Source organism: Pteronotus mesoamericanus, unplaced genomic scaffold (genome assembly GCF_021234165.1).
Source record: "Pteronotus mesoamericanus isolate MK-2021 breed Mesoamerican mustached bat unplaced genomic scaffold, CSHL_Meso_final contig_246, whole genome shotgun sequence".
NCBI classification, from domain to species: domain Eukaryota; kingdom Metazoa; phylum Chordata; class Mammalia; order Chiroptera; family Mormoopidae; genus Pteronotus; species Pteronotus mesoamericanus.
The window spans coordinates 10,705,547-10,729,941 of NW_026555104.1; the positions used below are offsets into that span (position 1 = coordinate 10,705,547).

The following is a 24,395-nucleotide window of genomic DNA, read 5'->3' on the forward strand; positions in this document are numbered from 1 at the left end:
AGAGGAGTGCCTATTTGAATCTTTTTCCGGTTCAAATTAAATAATTTATCTTCACGATCTGGCTTTCAAAAAATTCTCTTGGAGACATAGCTGATTAAGGATTTAAAACAAACATGAATCTACCTCCACATTAAAAATAAAGGCTGTACCTACATGTCTTTACACATTTTTATATATATAAAAATACACAAGTAATTTACAAAGGCCAAAAATGGTTCTAATATATGAGTTAATAAGTTAGCACATCTGTAGAATACTTTGAGAGTCTTAAGCTTAACAGCAGGAGATTGATGAGGTTACAACTGCATCCTACCTTTCAATGAATATGGTCATTTATTTTGGGACAGGCCCAAATTGAAAAATTTCCCAGAACAGTACCACTAGGTCCCTGCCTTAACAAAAACTGTTAACTTTAGGAGTATTACCTCCTTTTTCACTTTTAATACTTTTCCTGCTTGCTTTCTCAATCAAAGCCATTTGGGTCACAAACGTTTTTTAAGTAACAACTCACAGCAAATATTATTCTTATATTTTTAAACAGAGACTATCCTTTATCTTTGATTAAAGCATTCATGTCACAAGAATTAGCCTGTGAGCCCCACTTTGGGTTTATAAAGACGTGATACTGAGTTAACGTTGAATGGTATTGAATCCTCCCTGTTTGAATGGACCACTTAACAATACTATAAACCCAGCTTCCAATGCAACAGGGCAAATGCAAAAGTAAATACATAAAATATACACAAAACAAAACAAAACAAAATTAGGTTTATTGTTCAATCGTTTTACTACTGAGAGGGTGAGGGGAGGGAGTCCTAATGTCCACTTCTTCAGTGCCAGGCTTCCAAGCACTTACAATGTCAGAAACAAAAGATTCATAAGATAATGTTAAAATAAATGTATTTTAATTCATCACTTGCCTGACACTATTCCAATGAGGAGCTAAACACAACAAAATCAGAAAAACCACCTCCTTAAAAGTTTACACGGCAAAGATTTCCTGCAAGGCAGTTTTTCTACTCTATGTGTGAAACCTTTCTTGTTATGACTCACTGAAAATTAAATATGCAAAACTCCAGGCTGAGCTTAGTTTTGCCTGTGCACAGAGACCTTTTTACTCTCATTCTTCGAAAACCTCATTTTGGATCTTGCTGCCAACACCAGTGAGAGGAAAGCTGGCCAACAATTCCAAATATAACATGCGGAGGCAAATGCTACAGAAATCTGTCTGACGGGAAGCAACCATGCTGAGGTCTGCTGAGGTAGACACACTTCTCAATCAGAGCGTTTTGGTCCCTCAGTGTGGAGCAAAATGCCATGAGAAAGCAATCAGAGGAAACCATCCACTTTCCAGTCAGCCTCATTATCAATGCCCTATGGTACTTACTTTATCAGTGAGAACAATTCTATTCATTTCAAACATAAAGATGGGTCAGCAGCAACTAGAGATCAACCAGTTATCCTAATATTTTTTAACCGATTAGCATGTGCCTGGCCAGAATCGAATCGCAACCTTTTGATGTACAGGATAACGCTCCAACTGAGCCACACCAGCCAGAGCTTTAACGGATTTTTTTTAGAGACCAGTCCATGGAGACCAGTATTTTCATAAGACTCAAACTTATGGCATGACAATTATAATAAAAGTCAAGTTCACCAGGGAACACTTAAAAACATCTCTTTCCTATTCTCCAGGGGCAGGGTTAGTAACCCCTGCTACCACTGAATAATCGATAACCAGTTAAACTTGGATAAAATGATTACATTATCACATAAATACAAAAACATCATTAGCTCCTGAAGTTTAAGTCTTTTGTGAGGTAATGGTACTGAGCACAGGAACATTTATTTCCTCACCCTGCTCATTACTGAAAACCCAGAAATAGGATCCTCAGTCTAACTGGGAAGAGGTCTCCCAATGTATAAAGCATATCATACGAAACACTGGGCCCTGAAAAAAGACAATTAAAAAATCTTACTTGTCCAATCATTTCCTCCAGTAGTTTATATTAGAAAAACTCCCTGTGGCTGTGGCTGTCACCAAACCTAGGAGGTAAAGTTTGCCTAGAATCACTTCTGGAACATTTTACTAGATCTGGTTCACCGTGAGGCAAGCTGGCAAGACACACTAGCAACTGAAAAAGGACTTGTCTTAAAAGTTTTGAATGGAGGCCCACAGCAGCACTGCAGTTACAACTTACGGGGTCTGTGAAACCCCATCTTTACTCTTATACATTCTGTGCATGAGGAAAATTTTTACACTGTTTATCTAAATAATCCAGTCTTAGCTGGTTAAAAAGGGAAGCATGAGAAAATATAGCCATACCTTCTAACCTCACTCTCACATGGTACAAGAAAGCAATAATGGGACAAACTAACGCGAGCACACTCAGGAATCAAAATTTTCTGACACCATTAGCTGCTTGACCTAGACTTTCACTTGTGTTGGAAAGAGTGTAGGGTAGGAGGCAGGAAAGTGGGATAAGCCACAGTTGAAAGAAGACTTCCTGCCTTTGTACCAATATCTAGAATGTTTTGTGACTTATATAATAACTCAGATAAGTTAATGGTACATTCGGTACCGGAACCTTCAAAGGGGGAACTGGAGATGTGAAACAAGCCCTGCCTCATTTACTAGGATTCTCAAATCTCTGATTACCAGTTCCCATTCATGGTCTTATAAAAAGTATTCAATGAAACGCACACTCTGGGCAAGGCTGAATCTCACCAACAGCTTAAAAAAAAAAAAAAAAAAAAGGAAGAAAAAAAGAAAAAAGAAAAAGAAGTCCCTCCCTCTCTCCTTCCAGCTAAAACGGAAACTGTTAATTGTAAGACTTGACAAGACTGAGACTCATCTAATTAAAAGATTCAAAGGTTAGATTTTAGAGTTTAAAAGCCCAATGTCAGGCAAAACAGTACACTTTTTCCATTCATGAAGTTTCTAATAAACACTTTCAGCTTTATTAAACAAATGAGACTAAAAACAATAAAAAGCTTATAAAATTATCACTCAATATGGGAACACTATTCTTGGTTAACACTAACTTTATCCTAGGAGGTAAAACATTAATCTATTTTTAAAATTAAGCAATTTACAATTCAGCCCTGGTATATGTAGCACATAAGCACAATAAAAAAACGGGTGAGAAACTCAACATATTCAGGTACAAATTGCATCCATTCTCAAGAACAGCACAGGAAACTTGCAGAGATTTTTTTTCCTCCCAGGTAAATTACACCATATAGGAAGCAAAGGGTAAAATCCACAGACCCTTCCTGCTGGTATTAGTCACTTCATAATAAAAATTTTAAAGCTAGCAGCAAAGCTTCCTCCAGGATAATAATTTTTGTCCCTGCAAAATTACAAGCCAACATGGGTGCCCTCCTGGGCAAAAGTATCTTGGGAATGGTAACCAGAGCTTCCTACATAACTTCTGACCACAGACTTAATTTGCCCAGTATCAATCATCTGTTTAATAAGTGTTCCAAAACCTGTAATTAGTACAAATATACAGTAGGCACTATTCCACAAACCGAGATGGAATTTGCATAAAACTGTGTAGAGTGCTTGAGGAAAATCTCACTTTTTAATTTTTTAAACAGAGCTAAAAAAGACAACATGAAAAAACGGGTGGGAACAAACCAACTGCCCCTCTCCTTCCCGCTCTCTGCAGCCTCTCTCCTTTCACAAATGCCACCCTCAGTCAACTGTTGCTGAAAAACAGAACGAGACCCAATCTGGGTTCCCTGCACAGATGCGGGATTTTCGTGGAGGGTAGAGGTGATATCTCCAGGCAGAAGCTGGAGTATAAACTCTTCTTGGCCGATTGTTCAGGGCTGAGCTGCTGAGGAAGATCAAGCATCGGGGCCATCAACCCAGGTCCCTCCCTCTCTCCTCTGTCTCTCCCCTCCCTTCTCGCTCAGTAAGAGGGGGTGGTTAAAAAAAAAAAAAAAAGCGCACAGCTTTCCAGCTCTTCTCTCCTTAAAAATGCCCTCACGGAGCCACCGCATACAATCCAGCCCCAGCAGCAAAGAATTTTGCAGCGAAGGGCTCGCCGATCCAGAGCGGATAAGTGAAATCGGCGCCCAAGGGCAATTTTAATTGTCTAACCCGGCCCGATTTCCTAAGAGGCGGCAGCGCCGGGTGGGGAGAGAAGAGGGAGGCAGCTCTGAGAGGCAACAGGGGGCAAGCGGCGGCAAGAGAAAGGGGACCAAAGCGGCGAGATCCCAGTCCCGGCATCCGAGGAGCTTCTGCAGAGAGGACTCGGGGGCTGCCCCCACCGTTCCCCGGGAGACGTTTGCAAATCATATATGCAGCCAAAATGGCGCTGAGAATAAAAATATAATTTAAAGGCAGGTCGCCATATTGTAAACAGAGAAGCAGAGAAGAGGCGGACTTGAGAGACACCCTCTATGATTTCTTCTACAGCAGCAAGAGTCCGGGCGCCAGGTCCCCGGCGTCTGGACCAGGGCAGCTCGGGAGGCTGAGGGTTCCGCGCACCCACCCCGAGAAGAGCCCAGCCTGGCCGGAGCCCGAGGGCGGCGGGCGCGCGGGTAGGAGAGCGGCACAGGGCCCAGAGCTCCTCCCCTTCCTCCCCCGCCACCGCTGGCCGTGCCCTGACGGCTCAGTCCCGGCTCCCTAGCGACTTCCAGCCCTAGATGGGGCTCTCCTCACTTCTCCCAATCCCCACATCGGGGTCCGGACCCACCGTTGCTCCTCCCCCCACAAATGGCCAGATCCTCGCAGACACCTGGGGGCGGGGAGGCGCTCACCCCAGCGGCTACAGAAAGTCAGCTAGCGGCTGCGAGCGCCCGTTATTTTGGCAGGCAGGGGAAGGCCGGGTGAAGGAATGTGCCGACAAGGGTTCGCCAAGGGGCTCCAAAGGGGCCCACAGACCTTACCAGCACTGGAGATGGAAGGCGGCAGGGCAATGGTCACAGCACAGGAGATCACCACCTTCTTTGCAGCTATCGCAGCTGTCGTGGTTGGTAGCCCTGCCGCTTCTCCGGGGTTCCTTCTCAGGCTTCCGACTCCGCTTTTCTGCCTCGTCCGTCTTGGGAGGTGCCAGCAGAGCTTGGATTTGCTGCACACACATACAAACGGCGTGTGTGCACACTCGGAGCTCCCGGCGCGGCTTCTCCGTCACCCACCCCACTCCCCGCTTTTGTCCTTCTTCCTCCCATCCAGGCTGCTCCCAGAACCTCTCAGCCCCCGGAACCAGGGGGAGCCCACCCTAACAGTGTTCCTGCAGCACTACAACAAGAACAGCTTCTTCCAAAAGGGGAGAATCAGGGTAGGGGGATGGGGAGAGGGTGCGCGGTTCCCTGCTCGCCACTTCCTTGTATGGACAGTGGGGGACTCCAAAGCCAGGCTCGGGAGAGGCCTGAAGCCCAGTACCCGGACGTGCTGGGGGAAGCACAAAGGGGCCAACAAGAAGGGGGTGGGGAGGCCCGCCAGTGCAACGGGATGGAGTGGGCTGGAGCCTCGGGAGAGCAAATCGAGGGCGGCGGGTAGATGAAACTGCTGCAAACGTCCTCGTAGGCTGAGCTCGGCCCCCCCAAATTGCAAAGATGGGAGAGTCTGGGTGAGAAAGAATCCCCCCTCCCCCGGCCCTCTTGCGCTGCGAGCTCAGGACCGGCTTTGTGGAGCGGAGGGCGGAGGTTCCCTCCCGACGTTGGGGGAAGGGGATGAGGAGGGCTACTCTTACCTCCATCAGCCCCCCTGACGTGTCCAAGTCGTACACGATCGTCTTGGTCTCCATTTTCTCCCACATTCATCCACCTCCCGGGCTGGGCGCTTTCTGCTCGGGCCCCCCCAACCCCGGGGGGAGGGGGGGAAGCGGGAGGAGGGGGCGCTCCTGACCCCGGCCCCCCTTCTTTTTTCTCAACACAGGTCCCGACTTCCTCGCCCTGGCTCCCCCCCACCCCCCGGCCCCCAGTCCCCGGGACGGCAGCGTCCTCCCTACGGGCCGTGAGGGGGGAGCGGCCCCTCAGCCCCGGCCCGGCGGCTGACTGCACGGTGGGTCCCGGCTCCGGGGGTCAGGCCTCGGCGGGGCCTAGTCCCACAAGCTAGAGCCGGCGCTGGCGACCGCTGGTCCGGCAGGGAAGACTGGCGGGCGCTGCCATCCCGGGGTTGGGGGGATCGGAAGGGGGGTGAGAGGTTAGGTGAGGTTGTGGTACGTGAGGTGACTGCGGGGAGGGTGATGGGGGGTGGTCCCCGGGCTCCGCCTCTCGCCGCCGCCGCCGTCTGCGTCCCGGCTGCCGCGCACTTGGCGCAAACTTACCGCGAGCGCCCGCAAAGCCACCCGCGCAGGCGCCCGGGGATCGCCGCTCGCCGCGCGCAACCGCAGTGACAGCCGGCGGCCGGGCTCCCGCGCAGCCGCAGTGAGGGGGTACCCCCCAGCGCGCAGCCGCGCTGGCATTCGTCTGAAGCGCCGAAGCCCCGGCCTTTCTGCCCTGCGCCAGCGTACTGAGATAAAGGGGCGGGACCTGAGGTCTCGCGCAGGCGCCTGGGAGAGCCCTAAGGGTCACAGCGCAGCCGCAGGAACAGGAGGACGCTTCATCCATTGGTGTTTGTGTATATACCAAGAATACTGTTTCTGCGCAGGCGTGTTGAAGATGTTCCTCTCCCGCCCTACAACACAGCCGGCTCTCGCGCAAGCGTATTGTCACCTGCATAACCTAAGAAGAATACTTCTCCTTTCGCCATTTTGGTAATGGGATATAGGCTACCATGTCCTTGGAGTTCTCGGGCATGAACAGGACGGATTAAAATGTGGTGTTGACTGGAGCTGGTAGTCTGTCAGTGACAGCAGTACTCCTAGAGATGTGCTGGACTGTTTGGTCCCAGCGTCAGGTGTGTCTGGACCAGGCGCCATATTGGTAAAGAGAAAAGAAAAGCCCTCGCGACAGAAAACGATGCTTTTGGTGTCGGGTAGGGTGGCTGCTGTTCCCATTTCCCTCCCGTTCCCAAATAGTTCATTTTAGCCTCAGCATCTCTGTCTTGCGTAGTGATGACACTATGGAGAGTTTCGCCTGCATGTTACTGCACTCTTTTGATCACTGTCACTGCTCTTCAAGAAAAAGCCAAAAGCAAAGAGTTTATGATGTTGACAACGCCCAGCTACCTGCCTGCAGTGGACTTCAACTCCCAGTTTGCAATGCTCAAAGGGCCCAAAGGGCTAACGGGAGCGCATTGCACCCTGGGAGGAAGAATTGAGATGGGTTAGGAGGATTGTGGGAGCCGTAGTTCCGTGTGCGTGCGAAGCACTGTACGGTAGGATGGGCTTGGGGAAAAGTGATTTGCCTGCTAGGAAGGGCTTTGAGAACTTCAGTGCTGTACGCTGGGATTTGTAGTCTGAGGCCTCCCCTCGAGTTCTGGGAGGGACTTCATGCTACCTCCGCGGCTCCTGCCCCTCCCCTTGGTATCGCCTTCAGAGGTGACCAGTTATTTCTGCCTGACTGTAGACGAAGCAGTGAAAAAGGGAATGGCATCATTGTGCTTGACACTAGACGCTTAGGTGGCATTGTGATCAAGTAGCGGTGTCCTATTCACGTTAGTTGTTAAAGTATGCTTAGGATTCTCAGAAGCGCAAAACTGTTAAGGGCTTTGAGACCTGCTGTATTATTCCCATGATTTCCAGAGCGCAAAGGGGAGTAGTGATTTCCTTATTTCAATTTATGGCACACCTAGGAATTAAACACATTTCTTTTTTATATAAGGGATTTCTGACTTCTCTCTTTTTAAGATATTTTATTTATTTATTTTTAGAGAGGGGGGAAGGGAGAGAGAAAGAGAGGGAGAGAAACATTGATCTGTTGCCTCTTGCATGCCTGCCCCTAACTGGGTACCTGGCCCCAATCCAGGCATGTGCTCTGACTGGGAATCAAATTGGTGGCCTTTTGGTTCACAGGCTGATGCTCAATCCACTGAGCCACACCAGCCAAAGCTAGACACATTTCTTGATTCCCAGGCCATGACACTGTCTAAACTGCCTGTGAAGAGTTGCTGCTGCTCCTCCTTTTTTCTTTAAAAAAAAAAAAAGACTTTGTTTATTTTTAGGAGAGGGGAAGAGAGGGAGAAAGGGAGAGAAGTATAGATGTGTGAGGGAAATATCAATCTCAGTTGCTTCTTGCACACCTCCAGCCGGGGACCTGACCAGGAATCAAATCGGCAAACTTTAGGTTTTCAGGATGATGCCCAACCCACTGAACCACACCAGTCAGGACAGAGATAGTAAGGAGGATGAGTTAGATAGGTTGGTATGCCAGAGTGTGGTCTTTAGTTTCTGATGATCATCTTGGTGCCTGAGAAGAATTATAAAGTCATAGGCCTTATGGTTGGGGTGGAAGGGGGTGCTCTCTGCTCTCTACCATCCTCAGCAAACATGAAATTATAGTGGCTATGGTCTAGAGATGTGGTCCTCAGAAAGGGGATGGCTGAGCTAGATGTATGGAAGTGGCCAGACTTCATCTTTTCTAGGGCTATATTTCATGCCTTCAGAAGTTGGAGCCTTGTATGCCCTTTCTTACTGGCTTCCTTCATACTGCTCAGGGCTCAGCTGTGTTGCTGTGACACCCTTAAGGCATTATGGGGCAGATAAGTAAGCCATGAGCACAAGCCCAATGAGCAAAGCTTTACTTTGATCAACACCATGAGTTGCAGTTGAGAATTGGGACAGGCTGTGGGCTAATAAGGGAACTAGTACTCGGCTCTGTTGACAAGTACCAGGAGAACTAATCACTCCACACACCTTCTCTGAACTTGGAGGGTGAGGTCAGCCCAGTGGGACCAGGAGTTGGTGCCACCTTGGAGAGCTCCAGCCCTGGCTATTCAAGGATTAAGGGGAGAGAGCAGGTGGGATACAGATCCCTTCAGAAGTGACCTCTTGTGGCTAACCTCGGCACTGCACTTTGCCTGGACTGGAGTCTCTCCATCCTTTGAGGTGGCTGGCCTGCGCTGGAGCCAGGAGGTGGACAGCCATGAGTGGTTAAGACCTCCCTGTTGGAAGACTGTAGAAGCAAAAAGTGCTGGTTGCTGTTGTTATTTCCCTGAGGGATTTAGTCTTTTGGCTTCTGAGTTCCCATAATTCCCTGTTGCCTATTTTTTGCTCTTACTCTGGAGAGCAGCCACGAAGAGCACACTCTAGGCATGAAATGTGCATGTTGGGAATCAAAGCAGACAAAACACTTTGATCTCAGGAGGTGCTGGGGGCCATAGAGAATGGACACAAGAGCTGAGATGGAACAAACTTAGCAAACTTAAGCAGATCCCATCCAGCCACTTCTTTCTGGAGTCCATGAATAAGGCTTTTGCTAAAGTAGGAGCCAAGCCCTTAAACTTCATTGTCCCTGATCCTGACAGTTGGGATGTTCTCTAAGGCCAAGACAGACTAGAGTCTCATGTTTAGGGGCTGTCTGTGATTCCTGTTCCAATTTCCTAAGCCTTGCTAGTTGGGAAAGAAAAAGAAGAGATGTTCCAGGCTTCCTAGGCCTTGTCAGCAATACAGTGACATTAAGAAGGGACCTGGGAGTTTGCCATCCTGTAGTTCTGGACCGAGAAAAGAGGAGGAAGTGAGGCACTGAGGTGGGTGAGCAGTTGGATTCCTGGGCTCCCACACTCCTATGGCACTAGCCACTTGGGCCTCACATTTCACTGCCATCTGTTGTACTGACCTTGTTGGGACAGTGATCTCTGTAGCATCTGTAACTGGTTTTTGGTAAAATCTGGGGATTATTAGTTGGTGTGTCTAGCATGCCTTATGGTCCTGAAGTCCACATCCCATTTATCTTCCACCTCTCGTCCCTTCAAGAAAGTACCATCCACCTGGCCAGTGCTTGATTTTTTCAAAAACACCATTTTAATAAGGAAACAACAGAAAAAGAAGATTTTTCTCTGGCTGGAGGCCAGATCCCATATAATACATTACATGTACAAAGTAGCCAGCTCCTGGACCTTTACCTGGGGCTCTCTGACCTCCTGTTTCATTCCAAATTCCTCCACCCTTAGACCTCTGCTTCTCCCCAGAATATGAATGCCCACTCCCCTTATCCCAAAACAGTGGCCAGAAAGGGAGTCTGGCAAATGGTTGGGGTTAGAGGAGGGACTAGTGGGAAAGAGGATATTTGTAGCAGCCAGACTGGAAATCAGAAGGAGGTCTTTTCCTTCTCCTCAGGTTGTAGAGGAGCAGTGGGGTTTCCTGCTTTGGTGAGAAGCATAAATGCCCAGGGAAACCCAACCTGAGCTTGGGTAGGGTCCCTAAACCCCTTAGTATCCCTTAGAATTATTGCCTCCACTGAGAAGGGACAGGAGCAGAACTATCCATTCCTGGGGCCTTGGAGAGGGACTAGAGACTTCCTCCAGGGGCTGACGTTGGCATGCTAAGAATACCCACAGGTTACTACTGAGAGCAGTTTGGCTAGTGGTGAGGGCCCTGTGAGGAGCACCCTGATGCCGTTTCCAACACCATCAAGTTAATCCTGCGGCCTGGTACTACATGCCAGGGCTGGATGATGGTCACATGGAGAAAAGTGCTCCTGCTCTGCCTGTGAATTCCAGGCTGGAGGTGCAGGGCATGAAGGAGGGTCAGGAGAATGCTCGTTCTTGATGCATATGCTCCAGCTGTGTTCTGTCCAGAGATAGATGCCCCCTGACTTGGACCCAAGGAAGGGCCCTAAGTGGGCAGTGGTACCAAGAAAATAGGCCCTGGTGGGCATTGCAGGCAGGGAAGGGCACAACTTCTTGAAGGATTAGTGGCATCTCTTCCCAGGTGGTATGTACAGGAGGTGGAGGGACAGCGGGAACCTGGGAGCTCTGCTGCTGGGCTGTGATGCAGGGCTGAGCTGGCTTTCCCGTCTTAAATGGATACTTCATATTCTCTCATCTCCTGAAAAGGAAAGAGACTGCTGGGAGTTGGAAACTTCTATAAAGTTTGCCAGACCATAATCCACTTTCCCAAGGGAAAGGGAAAGAGTGAGAGCGCTTGATAGGCTCCTCAGCGGTACGTCCCAAAGGGAGCATAGAACTGGGTCCTGGATAGGGTGTCAAGGCTGGCATGGGTACTTACTCCAGTCTCATAAGTTGGATTGTCGAATGCTGACTCCACGGTGATTCGGTCGTAGGGGCGGGGTCGTGTTTGGGGCAGCTGCAGGGGACTTTTCCCTTGGAGCCTGTGGGACAGAGAAGCCTGTGAGTCCCAAGTGCTGGGCAGGAGTAAGTCAGGTATGGAGGGTAGGAAGGGAAGCCGGGCTCACCTGGAGAAGTAGAGGTACACGCCTCCCACCAAGAGTGCCATTGCCACCAGTGGCAGGAAGATGGCAGCTGCAATGTGGGCAGCATCCAGGGTGCTGGAGGCAGCAGGTGCCTTGGCAACTGAAAACACAGAGGGTGGGATTGGGGTAGAGGTCTCTGTCACTTAGAGCCCACAGCCCCTTACCTCTTCCTGGGGCATCCAGCCACCAGCTCCTTCCAGCTGGCTGAGGGCAGGGAAGGGGCTTTTCTCCCTGCCAGTCCCAGGCCTCTCTCTCTACCCTCCCTCCTTGAGGAACCCACGGCCTGGGAGCTGTGAGAACAAGCAGAAGAGACTACTTCCCTGGCCCTCACAGATAGGGGCTCACCATCCAGGCTGCGGCCGCTGTAGAACCCATCCAGGGTGTCTGGAACAAGAGGGGAGAGCCAAGGGCAGTGGGTAAGCCCAGTAGGCCAAACCATTAAGGCAGTGAGTGGGATGGTCATGGGAAGGATTTGTCCAAGAAGTACCCCCATTTGTCTCGGTGTCACCAGGTCAGAAAAATCTGGCAGAGACCAAGGGTAACACCAAGGGGGTGCGGGCAGGGGATTCTGACTCTCAACATTTGACATCTTTGCCAGAGCATCCCTATGGGCCAGGCAGAGGTTTAGGGGTGGCTGAACACTCACCAGCCCTACAGATGGGTGGGGGGTCACTCCAATGTGAGGGATGCCCAGGTACACACTTGATGCTGGCTTCGCCCTTCAGTACATAGCCAGGGGCACATGAGAAGTGCACAGTAGCCCCTGCTGGGTGTAGCCGCTTTTCAGGACTGCAGGCACCATTCTCTGGGGCTCTGAGGCCATGGCATGGCTTGAACTGTTCCACTGCAAAGCATGCAGAGACCAGTGAGCGTGCCAGGCCCCTAGCCTCCAGAGGCAGCATTTTTTATCTACCAGAGCCTTCTCCTACCCATTTGACACTTACAGAGACATTTAGGGGCCCGGTCGCTCCACTTGGGGCTGCTGGCTTGTCGGTCATGGCAGGTGAGGATAGCGCTACCCGTCAGCACAAAACCCTGGTCACAGATATACTGCACAGTGGCCCCCACAGGAAACTTGGGGCTAGATATGAGGCGTCTGCTGTGCTCCACGTCCCCAGGGTCATGGCAGGAAGTCACTATGGATAGGGGGTGATGAGGAAGTAGTGCAAGTAGAACTCAAAAGCCAGTCCACCCTAGCTTTGTTCCAGGCAGCTAACATGTTCATGCCATATAGCTCTATCCTCTAGTTATCCATTATTACCACTTTGCTGGTGTATCTCCTCATTTGTCCCCTTCTAATCCATGGGAATCAACAAACACTAAATGGCTGTCTACCAGGAACAAAACAGTTGGAGTATTTGGCAAATAACCCTATGGAAAGGTATTGTCTCATTTCACAGATGAGGAAACTGACAGTTATGAGAGGTGAAGGAACTTCAAGGATACCAGTAATTACAGCTGGTTTGTAGTCCAAGAGAGAGGCTTGTAGGTTGCATTGGGGAGGGGAATAGTGGGAACAGGAACACTCACCCCTCTGGCAGAAGGGCAGGTCCTCACTCCAGGTTAGGTCCCACTGGCACATAAGGACACTGGATCCCACCACCTGGTAGCCAGGGTAGCACTGGTAAGTGACGACAGTGCCATGCACCAGCTCAGGCTGTGATGGACTCTTCCAGCCATTGGGGATCTCGGGCAGCTCTGGACATGTGTCATTGCGAGGCACCTCTAGGGGCATGGGGGCAGCAAGATGAAGACCCTCAGCCAACACCAGAATGACTGTGCTAGCTTCCCTCCCCCTGAGGACATTTGGCTCTTGCCAGTTTGTTTTGGGCCTGGTCTGGGCAGACTCAGTGATTTATTCTCCCTGTATAAGGGCCCCTCCTTATCCCTGGTATGACGATCTCCTAAATTCCCAGTCATCTAGGTTTAGACTTTATTTCCAAAAACACGTTGGCCAGTTTCATAGTCCTGAGAGAGGGGCCAGGTAAAGTGGGGAAAATTGTCACTTCTATTGAAGATTATCTGAAAGGTACTGTATAATCAAATACTTTTTCTTATAGTTCCCTATTTTTGTTATGAAGTTCTTCCTACTGTCTACCAAATCCTTCTTGCTGCAACAGAAGGCTCCTTTCTCCCACTGGGCCCAGGGGGAAGATGGAGAACAAGACTAGCTTTGGTGATACCTGGAGTATTTCCAGCTTTTCCTTGTCAGATAAGAGCACTCAGGCTCCTCATTGCCCTGGCCTCTCTGACTTGCCATGATTTGGGGTCTGCATTCTGGCATCTCTTCTCCCTCAGACATGGGGTGGGACAGGGGCAGGCTCACCAAAGAAGTGGATGACGAAACCCTGCTGGTAGCCCAGTACCAAGGTCCCAGGGTCTGACTGGAACTGGATGGTGACATCGGCCATGGAGGTAAAGAGCTTGAAGTGGCTTCGAGGCCCTGAGTACTGGCCCAGGACTCGGGCTGTCAGGTCATCCCCATCGTAGAAGGTAAGTACATCACCAGGGCCTATGCGCAGTCTGTGGAGGAGGACTGTCAGGAAGGACAGGCCTGGGGACCCCAGGATGGACTGGGCAAGAGATGACTCCATTGCTTAGGAGCTGGCTTGGACCAGCCCATTGAACACTTACACTCGGATGTCCAGCATGATGCGCTTGTCCTCCTCCACGTGCACTCCCCAGATGCAGTCCTGCCCACGGCCGTAGGGCTCCGGCCAGTTGGGGGAGAGTACCACACCGGCTGAGTCTGTGATTTCCCCACTGCACACAGCTGGAAGGCAGGGGGGAGGCCCGGACGGAACGTCCCCTCCCCGTTTCTCCCCAGGGCGATGTCCTGGGGCTGCCGTCTTCCCACAGGAGTGCCAACCCATTGCTGGGAGTCCCCACCTCTTCCTCAGGGGGAAGCTTGAATGACACATGTCACTGGGGCCCTGTGGCCTCAGCCTCTGCTGCTGGCTCCCTGGTGCCCACCCTTCTCTCTGCCCCTGGTAGACCCATCTGCTGGTGCCTACTCACCTCGACAGGCTGGCTCTGTCTCATTCCACTGAGGGTCATGGGGGTCAACACACTCAATGATGATGGAGCCTTGCTCTAGGGTGTAGCCAGGGTCGCAGCTGAACTCCACGGTGGTACCCACAGGGTAGGAGGGTGCGCTGCTGCTGAAGTTGCCATATTTGACAAAGGGCTCATAGCAGTGGCCCTGCTGGAAGGCTGTAAACCACAGGGCCAGGCAAGTTCAGCCTTGACTGGGACAAACAGAAGGGACAAATGTCCTATTTCCCTCCCCAGGGCTTTTCTTGACTACATGTATGTCGTGGGCTTGGAGCAAGGGACAACAGCCCAGAGCACCCATACCTGTTCTGCTCAGGAGGCTCTCTTGATAAACATTGTGTTTCTAGCTCCTAGTTTTGTGCTTAGTACATAGAGGGCACTCAGTAAATGTTGTTTTGAATGAATGAATAAATAAATTAATGTCCTTCCCTAAGAATTGGGGCCTTTTTTGCTCTTCAGACTCTAGAGAATTCATTCACTTGGACCAGAGGGCCTGGATCCAAGCAGGGGTCTCCTGCAGACGGGGTAGGAATCCTAGACTTGGGAGGGGTGAGGAGATAGGGCCTAAGTGCCAGGTGAATAAGGGTTGAGTTGGAAGGAGTGATGATGGAATGGAGGGGGTGGTGTGAGAGAAGAGACCCTAGGCCCAAGCCCCTGCTCTAGCCCGTCCCCTCTGGTTAGGCCCCATCAGGCTCACCCTCATAGCGCAGGGCCATGCCTGCAGCTGCCCCGCTGCTGTCAGTGCTGAGCTCCACAAAGAAGTGTCGGCCAGAGCTGAGCAGGCCCTCAATGGGCAGGTACTCCACCTCATAGGAATCATACACAGGCGGGGCCTCCACGTTGTCCCCATTTCGGATGATGAGCCTGGGTCAGCAGAGCAGCAGCTGTGTGGCTGGCTGTTGACCCGGGCGGGATGTGGCCCCATGCTTGGGTACTGTCCCTCTAGCAGGGTATTACCAGGCCAGGCACTCCTGTCCCACCAGGACATCCCCTCACCTGTCATCATCCTCTGCCAGGGAAACCTTCTCAAAGTGCAAGTGTAGCCGCTGGCCTTCTGGAGCCTCAAGCAGCCAGTGGCAGGTGAGATTGTTGCTGTAGTTGCCCGGGAAGCCAGGAGAGACAATGCGGCCTGTGGTGGCATTACGGATCACTCCACCACAGGCAGCTGGAAGACAGGCAGAAACGTGGGCTGGGCCTGTGGCCGGATCCCAGGCAGCCTAACAAGTCTTCCTGCCCTTCGCAGCTCTGTACCCTGTGCATGAGGCAGTAGGGGTTTTTGCCTTCATGGTACTGAAGGTCAATCCTGTGCCCCTATGACCCTGTCCCTCCAGGCAGCCTGGACTCTAGAATCCTACCTTCTAACCTTTCACACCTCTGGAAGTATTCACGTGCAGCTCCCTTGACTGGTAGGTCTGCCATGGCCTTGCTGTGTGGCCCTGGGTGAGTCACTTTCCCTCTCTGCTGACTCCTCTGGGAATTTGTCTCTGACTGCCCCCAGGTGGGCTTTGTTAGAGCCTTCTACCCAGGACTCCAACTTTCTTGGGTGTGTCTGCTACTACCTTAGGCCACTTTCGAAAACCAGTTATTGTTTGGATATACCCCTTTGACTAAGGACCCCTGGGGCAGGGACCAGTCTTTTCAGGCCAGGCACAGAGTTTGTATTCAGTATTTGTTGAATAAAATGATTGAATGAATGTAAAGAAGAGGGTAGGACTAGGTCAGGGATGACACACGTGACACATGCCATTCACGTCCAAATTTTGTACTCTGAGCAGACATTACTAGCCAGGTGATGGCCTTGAACACTTTCTGAAATAGCACCACTGCCACTGTCATTCTTGGGCTGAACCTTTAAGGCCTTTCCCACATTGACTCCTCTGGCCTGGGATCGTCCTCTTTTTTGCAAGAAGAGGCTGAGTAGCTCGCTTGTCCCCATCACTGAGGACGGCTAAGTTACTGCCTAAGTTAATTGGCTACAAGCTCCCGGCCGTAAGTGGGGCCAGGGAAGCAGTCTCGGATGAGAGGAGTATGGTTGGTTCCAGGTAACACTTTTCTCTCCTGGACATTCAGCTTTGGATCCTGCCAGCTCTCCGAAACCAGCCTGCCAAGACACAGTGCCTTTGTCTCCAAATATTCAAGACAGTAGAATATTGTAATCTAATAAACCTCCTGCGGAGGGGTATGTGGTGAGTTTCTTCTCTGCTTCTCTGTGCAGAAGGCAGACATACGTTTTCGCTTGGTCTCAGAATGGAATGCCCTTCCAATCTGGTCAAGTCCCATCCTACATTTAAATTCCTCAGTGGTTCCCTATGACCCCTCCCTGATAGAGTCGAAGCTCAAGATGGCATTCAAACCCTTTATGAACCCGACTCTTGACTTGGCCCCAGCCTTTCCCCGTATACCCTCTCGGCATACCTCACCGTGTCCTCACTGTAGCATGCTGCTTCATGTCCCCACACCTCTGCATATGCTGTTCCAGGAATCTACTCCATTTCCCTGAGTGAACATTCTTATAATCCTTCCACATCATCTTGAGAAGCTTTCCTTGACTCTTTCCTTATTTTGAAACAGCTCTCTCTCCCTTGGATCCCCAGCACATCCTGAGTTTGTCCCATCACAACATTGCCTGCACCGAACGTGTTGAGCTGTTTGCTGTTCTCACTAGACAGCTCCCTGAGGGCACAGACCATGTCTGGCTCATTCACCTCTGCTTGTGCCTGGCACCCCGGAAGCGTGTACAGAATGAAATAAGGTTCAAAAGCCCACGCTAAAAAAAGCAAAAAGGAAAAAAGCCCAAGCTGCCTTTCATACTGCAAACTGAGCACTCCATCTTTCTTCTGCCAGCAAGCCACTGGCAGCAATCCAGACTCCCCATCATTCATGACCAGAACTTGGGAGTCTTCTGCTTTCCCCTTTTCTTTCATCAGTGTCTCTGGAACCTCTTTCCTCCTCTTTATTCCCAAAGTTACTGCCTAAGTTAAAACTCTCTTGCCTGGCAGGCCTCCCAGCTTCCAGACACCACCTGGCTAGCTTTCCTGAGGAATAGTTTTGAGCTCCTCACTCCTCTTCTCCAAAAACTTCAACAGTGCCCCACCCTAGTTTTTGGCTGATATTCAAGGTCCTTCCCCTATCCCCTTCTCAAGTCTCAGGACTCAGCCAAACCTGGCTGTTTTCTCTGTCCCTAAACACTCCCTTACCTTGCCTCTGTGTCCTTGCCCATGTTATTGCTTCCACTGAAATGTCAAACACTCAGTGCCACTTCCTCCAGGAAGCCTTGTAAATGCCCAACTAAGAATGATTGCTCTCTCCTCCCTGGTTGCTTTGTCTCTTCACTGGTAGTTTTTACTTCCTGCTGTGAAAGTTGATGACTTGAGTGCTTTCTTCTCCCCCCACTTCCGGAAGGGTGGGCTCTTTCGGGGCACACTCCCTGTTTAATTCAGTTCTGTATATCTGTGGTGTCTCCACAGAGTAGGTGCTCACTAAGCATGGGTTGGATAAATGCCACTGAGGCGTGTAGCTATTCTCTGGCTTCTTTATGGAGAGCCTAGGAAAGTACTACATGGCCACAGAGAGCAGAGATTAGCCTCCTACCAACTCTTCTTTCAGCACTGCTGAGTCTCCTGGGGGCACTCACCGATGCAGGTAGGCTCCTGAGAATCCCAGAAGGGCTGTGTGGCGTTGAGACAGGTAAGGAGCTTGGCCCCCTTCAGCTGGTAGCCAGTGGCACATTGGAAGCGGGCACTGCCTCCTGGGTGGAGACTCGTGACAGTCACAGCTCCATAAACTGGACGTCGGGGAAAGTGGCAGCTCAGGAGATAGGCTGCAGAGAGAGAACAGGTGACGTGTATGTGTGTGTGTGTGCGTGTTGGGGGGGTTGAGTCATAGCCAGGGCAAAAAGGGCCTGCCCCAGCCTGTCTGGAGGTGTTATTTGGGGCCAGAGGAAACATCAGGAGTACCAGAAGAGAGACAGGTCCCTTCCCCAAAAGGTGCTTGTGGTATTTCCAGCAGCCTGGGCTGGGTAGTAGAGCAAGCACAGAGCTGGAAGTGAAGAGGCTTGGCGTGTAGCCCAAGCTTTCTAACACTTTAGGCAGGTTACTTAGCCTTTCTGTGTCCCAGTTTCCTCATTTGTTAAATGAGTTTTAAAATGCCAGTCCACCTACAGGGTTATTGTGAAAATAGGATAGTGTTTTATTCAGCTTGGTATCCCTGGAATCCAACTGATAGTACATCTTCAAAAAATGTTGCTGAAAGACTTGTAGGTGTGAAAGCACTTGAAATGGTGAAAAGCCTTACTGATGTAAAGTATTTTTCCCATAGGGGACAAATATGGATTGCAGCAGGAAAGATTGAAATAAGACAGTAAAAGTTTCCCAGTGTTCATTGAGAAATGCTGAAAAGCTTGATGGCAAGGGTAGTGGACTTTTTAAAAGACAGGATAGGGCACAGGTGGCGAAGCAAAACATGTCTTCAGGGAACTTGGGAGAGGGACAAGTTCCCCTGGGAAACTTGGTAGCTTTTAGAATTGTTATACCAACGACAACCGGAAGGTGGCAGCAAATCCCACAAAACAACCTGGCCAATCCCAACTTGGGGCCAAGCTGGTGTGGTAGCTAAGGATGGGGGTTAGGGCTTGGGTATGAGAGGTGGGGAAGAAGACCTGGAGGAGTCAAGGAGAAAAGCCAAGAGAAGGCTTGGGCTATGGAGTCTGAAGACCCTTGGGGGTGGTGGGAGGGATTGGGATTATCCAGACTCAGGAACCGCTCCTGAGTCTTGGGATAGGGGGCGACCCTTACTGTTGGCAACAGGTAGATGGAAAGAGAAGGTCAGGCAGAGACTCTGCTAGCCTCTGTGGGCCTTTGTGTAAACAGAAAAAGGAGCTGCCTCTGGCCAGACCAGAGTCTAGAATCAAGTTTTGTGATTTCTTTTCCTACCTGTCTTGGCCTTAGTCTGTTAAGTCTGTGAAAGGGGGAGGATAATACCTGCTTTTCCCTCTCACAGGGTTCTTAAGAGAATGGGCAAGAAATGGTTACTTGTGACTGGCAGGCAGTACAGGGCAGGGCTTAGGAGGTGGGCTCCGGGGTCAGATAGCCTAGGTTTCAACACAGGCTCCTGCACTAGCTGAGCTACATTGGGCAAGTTACTTAACTTCTCTGTGCCTATTTCCTTGTTTACCCACCCATTTAGAGTATTGCATGCAATGCTGTTACATGAGAGGTTAAATGAAAGGACAGATGTGCAGTGCCTATCACAGAATGAATACTGAATGCACCAGCCTGCTGTTACTTGTAGTCTTGATTAATAAAAGCACCTCACATTGGAATGTACCTTCCAGCTTCTAAAATGCTTTCATACTCTTCTTACTTGATGTCTATACTTGGGAGGAAGGTAGGCAAGTTAGGGGTTATTAGTTCATTTTCATATGAGGAAAACTAATGTTCAGAGACACTGAAGGACTTGTCCTGATCACACAGCCAGTAAGTGGTAGAGTGGGCACTTGAAGCTCCTGGCTCTAGAGTCCACTTGCTTTACATCTCCTCCCACCTGCTTCCTCAGATGGAGTAGAGAGACCTGAGCTTAGGAATCAAAAGCCTGAGAGTATGTAGACAAGGTTGACTTGAGTGGTTGTTCAGGATGGCCACTCACAATGATCAGGGAAGAAAGCCTAGGCCAGGTTGGGGTATTGAAAAGAGTGTGGGGCACTTTACCCAGAGCGGGTGTGACACCCAGGGAGTTCTAGGCCATGAGCCAGATGTCATGCTCATCACTTGTACCTACATCTTACCTGTGAGTTCTTACCACAACTGTGGGAAGGGAGGTCCCCGTGTTTCACAGATTAGGAAATTGGGCTGGGATAAGGTGAGAGCAGGATGCTGGGAGCAGATGACAAAGCCCCCAGACTCCATAGTGGGTAAAATGCCAATTCGCAGGACGAGCTTCATCCTGTTGTCATGACGACCATTCCCGGAGTGCCTGCACCACTGCAATCTGTTGAGCTATTTTCTCCCTGGCATCTGTTTCTGGAGCCAAGTCCAGTGCCAGGAATGCTCAGGAGGGAGGAGGGGGTGCCTGGCAGCGCCTTCTTCCTCCTCACCCTGCCTGAGGTTGTGGGAGGGGAGTTGGAACTTGACTCGACAAGTGAGGCCCTCATGGGGCTCCATCCTTGTGATCTCCAACATTATTTTGGACAGCTCCAGCAGGGGTGTTGGTACTCGGCCCTTTACTCCCTATTCTGGCACCCTCTTTCTCCAACCCAGGGATACACACATGTGAGCACATGCTCTTCCTGTTCCCATCTCTGGGATCAGGGCTAATTACAGCCTATAATTAGGGGAATTACACTCATTAGGGAAAGAGCTGATCATTGACAAAAACTGGGCTGAAGAGGGAGGGCTTCTGGGAGCTGAGAAGGAGGCAGGACTGGGCTAGCTCTCCCAACCCCTCTCTGGGGTCTGATTTGTGTCTTGGGGCCTCCAACTTGCTGCCTTTCAGCCACCTTTGTCTGGCCCAACAGAGAGGAGGTCCAGGTTTTGTGCAAAGGAATTTGCAGCAAGAGAGGTTACCATGGCGTGAAATTATGCCTGCTGCTTAGGATTGATGAGCCACTAGGGAGGCTGTCTGGGCCGCCTAGATTTTCACCATTCCCTCAGCGCTCCTCTCGCCTCTGCCAAGCCCTTGGCTGGCCCCACCACCATACTGCCTGCTGCCATGCCAGACTGTCCCCCCAACTTGGGCAGTGAGGCCAGGAAGGGGTGAGTGAATCCTCCTTAGGTGGGTTCTAAGCATCTACATCCTCAGAGGAGTGCCTGCCCTCCTCTCCAGGCTGTAGCCCCGCTCCTGGGCGGTGGAAGTGGTCCGTGACAATTCAAGGCAATCCTGTAACTGTTCACACCAATTATTTCTCCATTAGCACTCCCCAATCTGAACTGTTACTCTGTTGCAGCAGTGCAAGGGATCAAGAAGACTTTGCTGGGGGAAGGGAGAGGGCAGGAGGGAGGCTGATAGGAAAGGGGCATAGTCCCAAGCCCCTTCTCTTTTCCCCATCCTGCCAGCTCTTTAATACTAGTTTCCCTTGTGGAGCACATGCTAAGCACTTGACATGCACCATTTTGTTTAATCCTTATGACTTTGTGAAGTATTTTGGTCTCACAGCAGAGGAAAAGTAGAGTTAGAGAGGTCAAATGATCTGTCCAAGGTCAACAGCCCGTGGGGAGGAGATTCAAACAGAGATCTGCCTAACTTCTGAGTCTGTTATTTTACCATTAAAAATGCCACTTCCCAATTTCCGGAAGTGTTCTGAGCTGACTGAAGCCTGAGCCAGGTCTATGGTACGTTCAGGAGGCCAAGTTCAGGAAGCCCAGGATGATAGCTAAGTACCTCTGTATACATGGTCATTGTCAAGCTCCTTGACCTTTACCCCCTTGTATTTGGGGAGAGGGCTTATATCATTATTACCCATTTAAGTACCCGCCTCCCCCAAGATTTTGAACTACTTGAGGGCAAGAACTTTTCTGGTTCATCTTGATATTGCCAGTGTCCAGCACAGGCTCAGCAAAGAGCAGATTCTTAGGACAAGTATACTGAATGAATGAATGAATGAATGAATGGCAATAGGCATATCTGGAGGTTACTCAATCTTGTGTAAGTCCCTCTTTAAGACCAGTTCTCTGCAGGGTGATAGGTGGAAGAGGGCAGAAGGTTCTGGAGGTGTTAGATGTGCAATTCTCAGCTCTAGTTGTACATAGCTTCACCAGGCACCTGTGCTGTATGTTACTACCCTCTCCCTCTTCCCCACCCCCACACTGTAATAGCACCAGAGACCCCAGGACAGCCAGTCTGGTCTGGTTCTTCCCTCTGCTGCCCAGGCCTACCTTGGTAGTGGAAATGGAAGGTGCCAGGCCCTGTGGGTGGTGGGAGGCTCTGGAACCTCAGGGCTGCTTGGTGGGTGGGGCTGCGGATGACTTGGCCCCTCAGCAGAAAAGACTGATTGGCCAAGGGCAGCGGGTCAGGTCCCCCCAAGCCCTCCACAGTCACTGTCTCCCCTTCCTGTAGGCTGATGTTCTGGACCTGCCGGTGGAATAGAAAGAGCAAAGCAGAGCTGTCAGGCTTTTTCCTGCTGACTGAGCCCTGCGGCCCTTAGGTTCCTGCAGGCCCTAGGCATGGCCAATCCTCAGTGTGCTTTGGGCATTGGAGCCCCCAGACTCTGAGCTAGGCCTTCAGTGCAGGAGGAGCTCATTTTACCTTCCCAGTGATCTTGTGAGATGAGACCTGAAGTTGAGAGATAGTAAGTACATTATACAATGTCACACAGAGATTATTAGCGGAATTGAGATTTGTAAGCATGTCTGTCTCAAAGCTTTTCAACTACATCACCTGCTTCTTGTCCTTTCATTTTTCTGGGCTCAGTTTTCTATCTATAATAGTGGTCCCCAACCATTTTGGCACCAGGGACCGGTTTTGTGGAAGACAAGTTTTCCATGGGGCAGGGCGGGACAGGAGGTGGAGCTCAGGCGGTAATGTGGGGGGAAGCTTTGCTTGCTGGCCTGCTGCTCATCTTCTGCTGTGCAGTCCGGTTCCTGACAGGCCATGGACCAGTATCAGTCCATGGCCCAGGGGTTGGAGAACCCTGATTTATAAAGTAGGGATGGAGTAGGTAAGTTGAACTAGATGGTGTTCAAAGACCTGGCCAGCATTATCAGGTCTTAAGCATCAGGTCCATGTGCTCAGCTTCCCCTGGACATCCCCTGTAAGATGCCTCACAGGCACCCCACATCAGTCTGCTTCATACTGAGTCACCCTCTCCCCGCAACCAGCAGCTCCCCTGGCTCCCCATGTCAGGGAATAACCTCACCATCCATTTGCATGCCCAAGTCAGAAACTGACATCTTGCTTCCTCCCTCATACCCTCACTCAATTAGTCATTCAGTCCTGTGAATTGGACCCCAAATCTGTTCGCTGCTCTTCATTCATACTGCCAGTTCCTTGGCACCTCACTAGTATTGCTCACCTAGATAACTGCAGCAGCCTCCTGGCCGCCCCCCCTGCCTGTAGGGCTTAACCCACTCCTCCCTCCACATCAATATTCTCTGAACTACAGCCAGTTTTAAGCCCCAACCTGTTTCTGATCATGGTGCTTCTTTGTTTAAATCCTCTGGTGGCTCTCTGTTGAGCCAACAAAGCCATAGTATCTAGTTCAGACTTCTTGCTGTGGCCCACAAGGCCCTGTCCAACTTGGCCCTGGCTGACTGCTCAGCCTGGCTTTATACCACGAGCCTCCTCATGTGGCCACCATTCTATTCTCTCTTATATTCTCAGTAACTTTTTTTTCCAATCCTTCCCTCTGGCTGTCACAGGCCCCTCTGCTACCACCCCTATCCTCAAGCCCTTAATCCCTGGAGCATCCTTCTAGGCTCCATGCCTTCATTCAGTCAAACAAGCACTGAACAGCAACAGACTATACCCAGAGGGGAAGTAGCAATGTCTCCTGGTACCAGGAGCACTGGATTGGGAGCCCAGAAATCTGGGACCCATGTAATCTTGGACAAGTATGCTGACCGAGCTTCAATTTCCTTGTCTTATAAAATGGCCTTAGCTACTCAAAATGTGATCCAGCAGCATCTGCATTACCCAAGAGCTTATAAGAAATGCAGAATCTCAGGCCCCATTTCAGATCTGTTAAATCATACTGTACATTTTAACAAGACCCCCAGGCGATTCGGAAGCACTGACGTATATGATCTCCAGGGTCCCTACCTGTTGCTCTGAGACAGGGCCTTCAAGGGTTAACTGCCTGGGCTAGTGAAGTGGCATCCAGTGAGTCACCAAGTCCCTCCCAATCTTACCTTCCAAATATTCCAGTTGGTTCCCCTTCTCTATCCCTTTGTAGCTATCTTGGCTCAGATCTCCCCTGTCTATTGTTTCTCACCTGGAGAATGGCCTTCACACATCCCAACTCCAGCTCATCTCCCAGGTCCTGGCTGTCTGCGGTCCTCACCCAAACCCTGTTGGTGACTTCAGATTGCCCAGATGACAAGGTCTAAACTTCACCGCTTGCAGTTGGCCTCAGTGGCTTT

The 24,395-nt window shown here is 50.5% G+C and overlaps 2 protein-coding genes across 8 annotated transcripts in view; both read right to left on the bottom strand.

Moving 5' to 3' along the window:
- The window catches only part of PHF12 (PHD finger protein 12), a 39,386-nt gene extending 33,056 nt beyond the window's left edge, over positions 1-6,330 (bottom strand). Inside the window, exons 1-2 of the mRNA XM_054573228.1 lie at positions 5,709-6,330; positions 4,903-5,084 (exon numbers count right to left, since the gene is read on the bottom strand). Coding sequence (XP_054429203.1) covers positions 4,903-5,084; positions 5,709-5,774 — 248 coding nt within the window. The 5' untranslated portion in view covers positions 5,775-6,330. The remainder of the gene's footprint in view (positions 1-4,902; positions 5,085-5,708) is intronic.
- Positions 6,331-9,839: 3,509 nt separating this feature from the next.
- Positions 9,840-24,395, bottom strand: part of SEZ6 (seizure related 6 homolog) — a 44,004-nt gene continuing 29,448 nt past the window's right edge. The window contains exons 4-17 of one of the 7 annotated variants that reach the window (XM_054572961.1): positions 22,194-22,389; positions 17,960-18,145; positions 15,322-15,490; positions 15,023-15,189; positions 14,290-14,484; positions 13,906-14,044; positions 13,598-13,794; positions 12,802-12,996; positions 12,216-12,407; positions 11,918-12,115; positions 11,617-11,655; positions 11,254-11,371; positions 11,067-11,169; positions 9,840-10,883 (exon numbers count right to left, since the gene is read on the bottom strand). In XM_054572961.1, coding sequence (XP_054428936.1) covers positions 10,857-10,883; positions 11,067-11,169; positions 11,254-11,371; positions 11,617-11,655; positions 11,918-12,115; positions 12,216-12,407; positions 12,802-12,996; positions 13,598-13,794; positions 13,906-14,044; positions 14,290-14,484; positions 15,023-15,189; positions 15,322-15,490; positions 17,960-18,145; positions 22,194-22,389 — 2,121 coding nt within the window. In that variant the 3' untranslated portion in view covers positions 9,840-10,856. Of the gene's footprint in view, positions 10,903-11,066; positions 11,170-11,253; positions 11,372-11,616; positions 11,656-11,917; positions 12,116-12,215; positions 12,408-12,801; positions 12,997-13,597; positions 13,795-13,905; positions 14,045-14,289; positions 14,485-15,022; positions 15,190-15,321; positions 15,491-17,959; positions 18,146-22,193; positions 22,390-24,395 lie in introns of all 7 variants that reach the window. The other 6 variants (XM_054572960.1, XM_054572959.1, XM_054572963.1 and 3 more) reach the window with 6 other exon arrangements.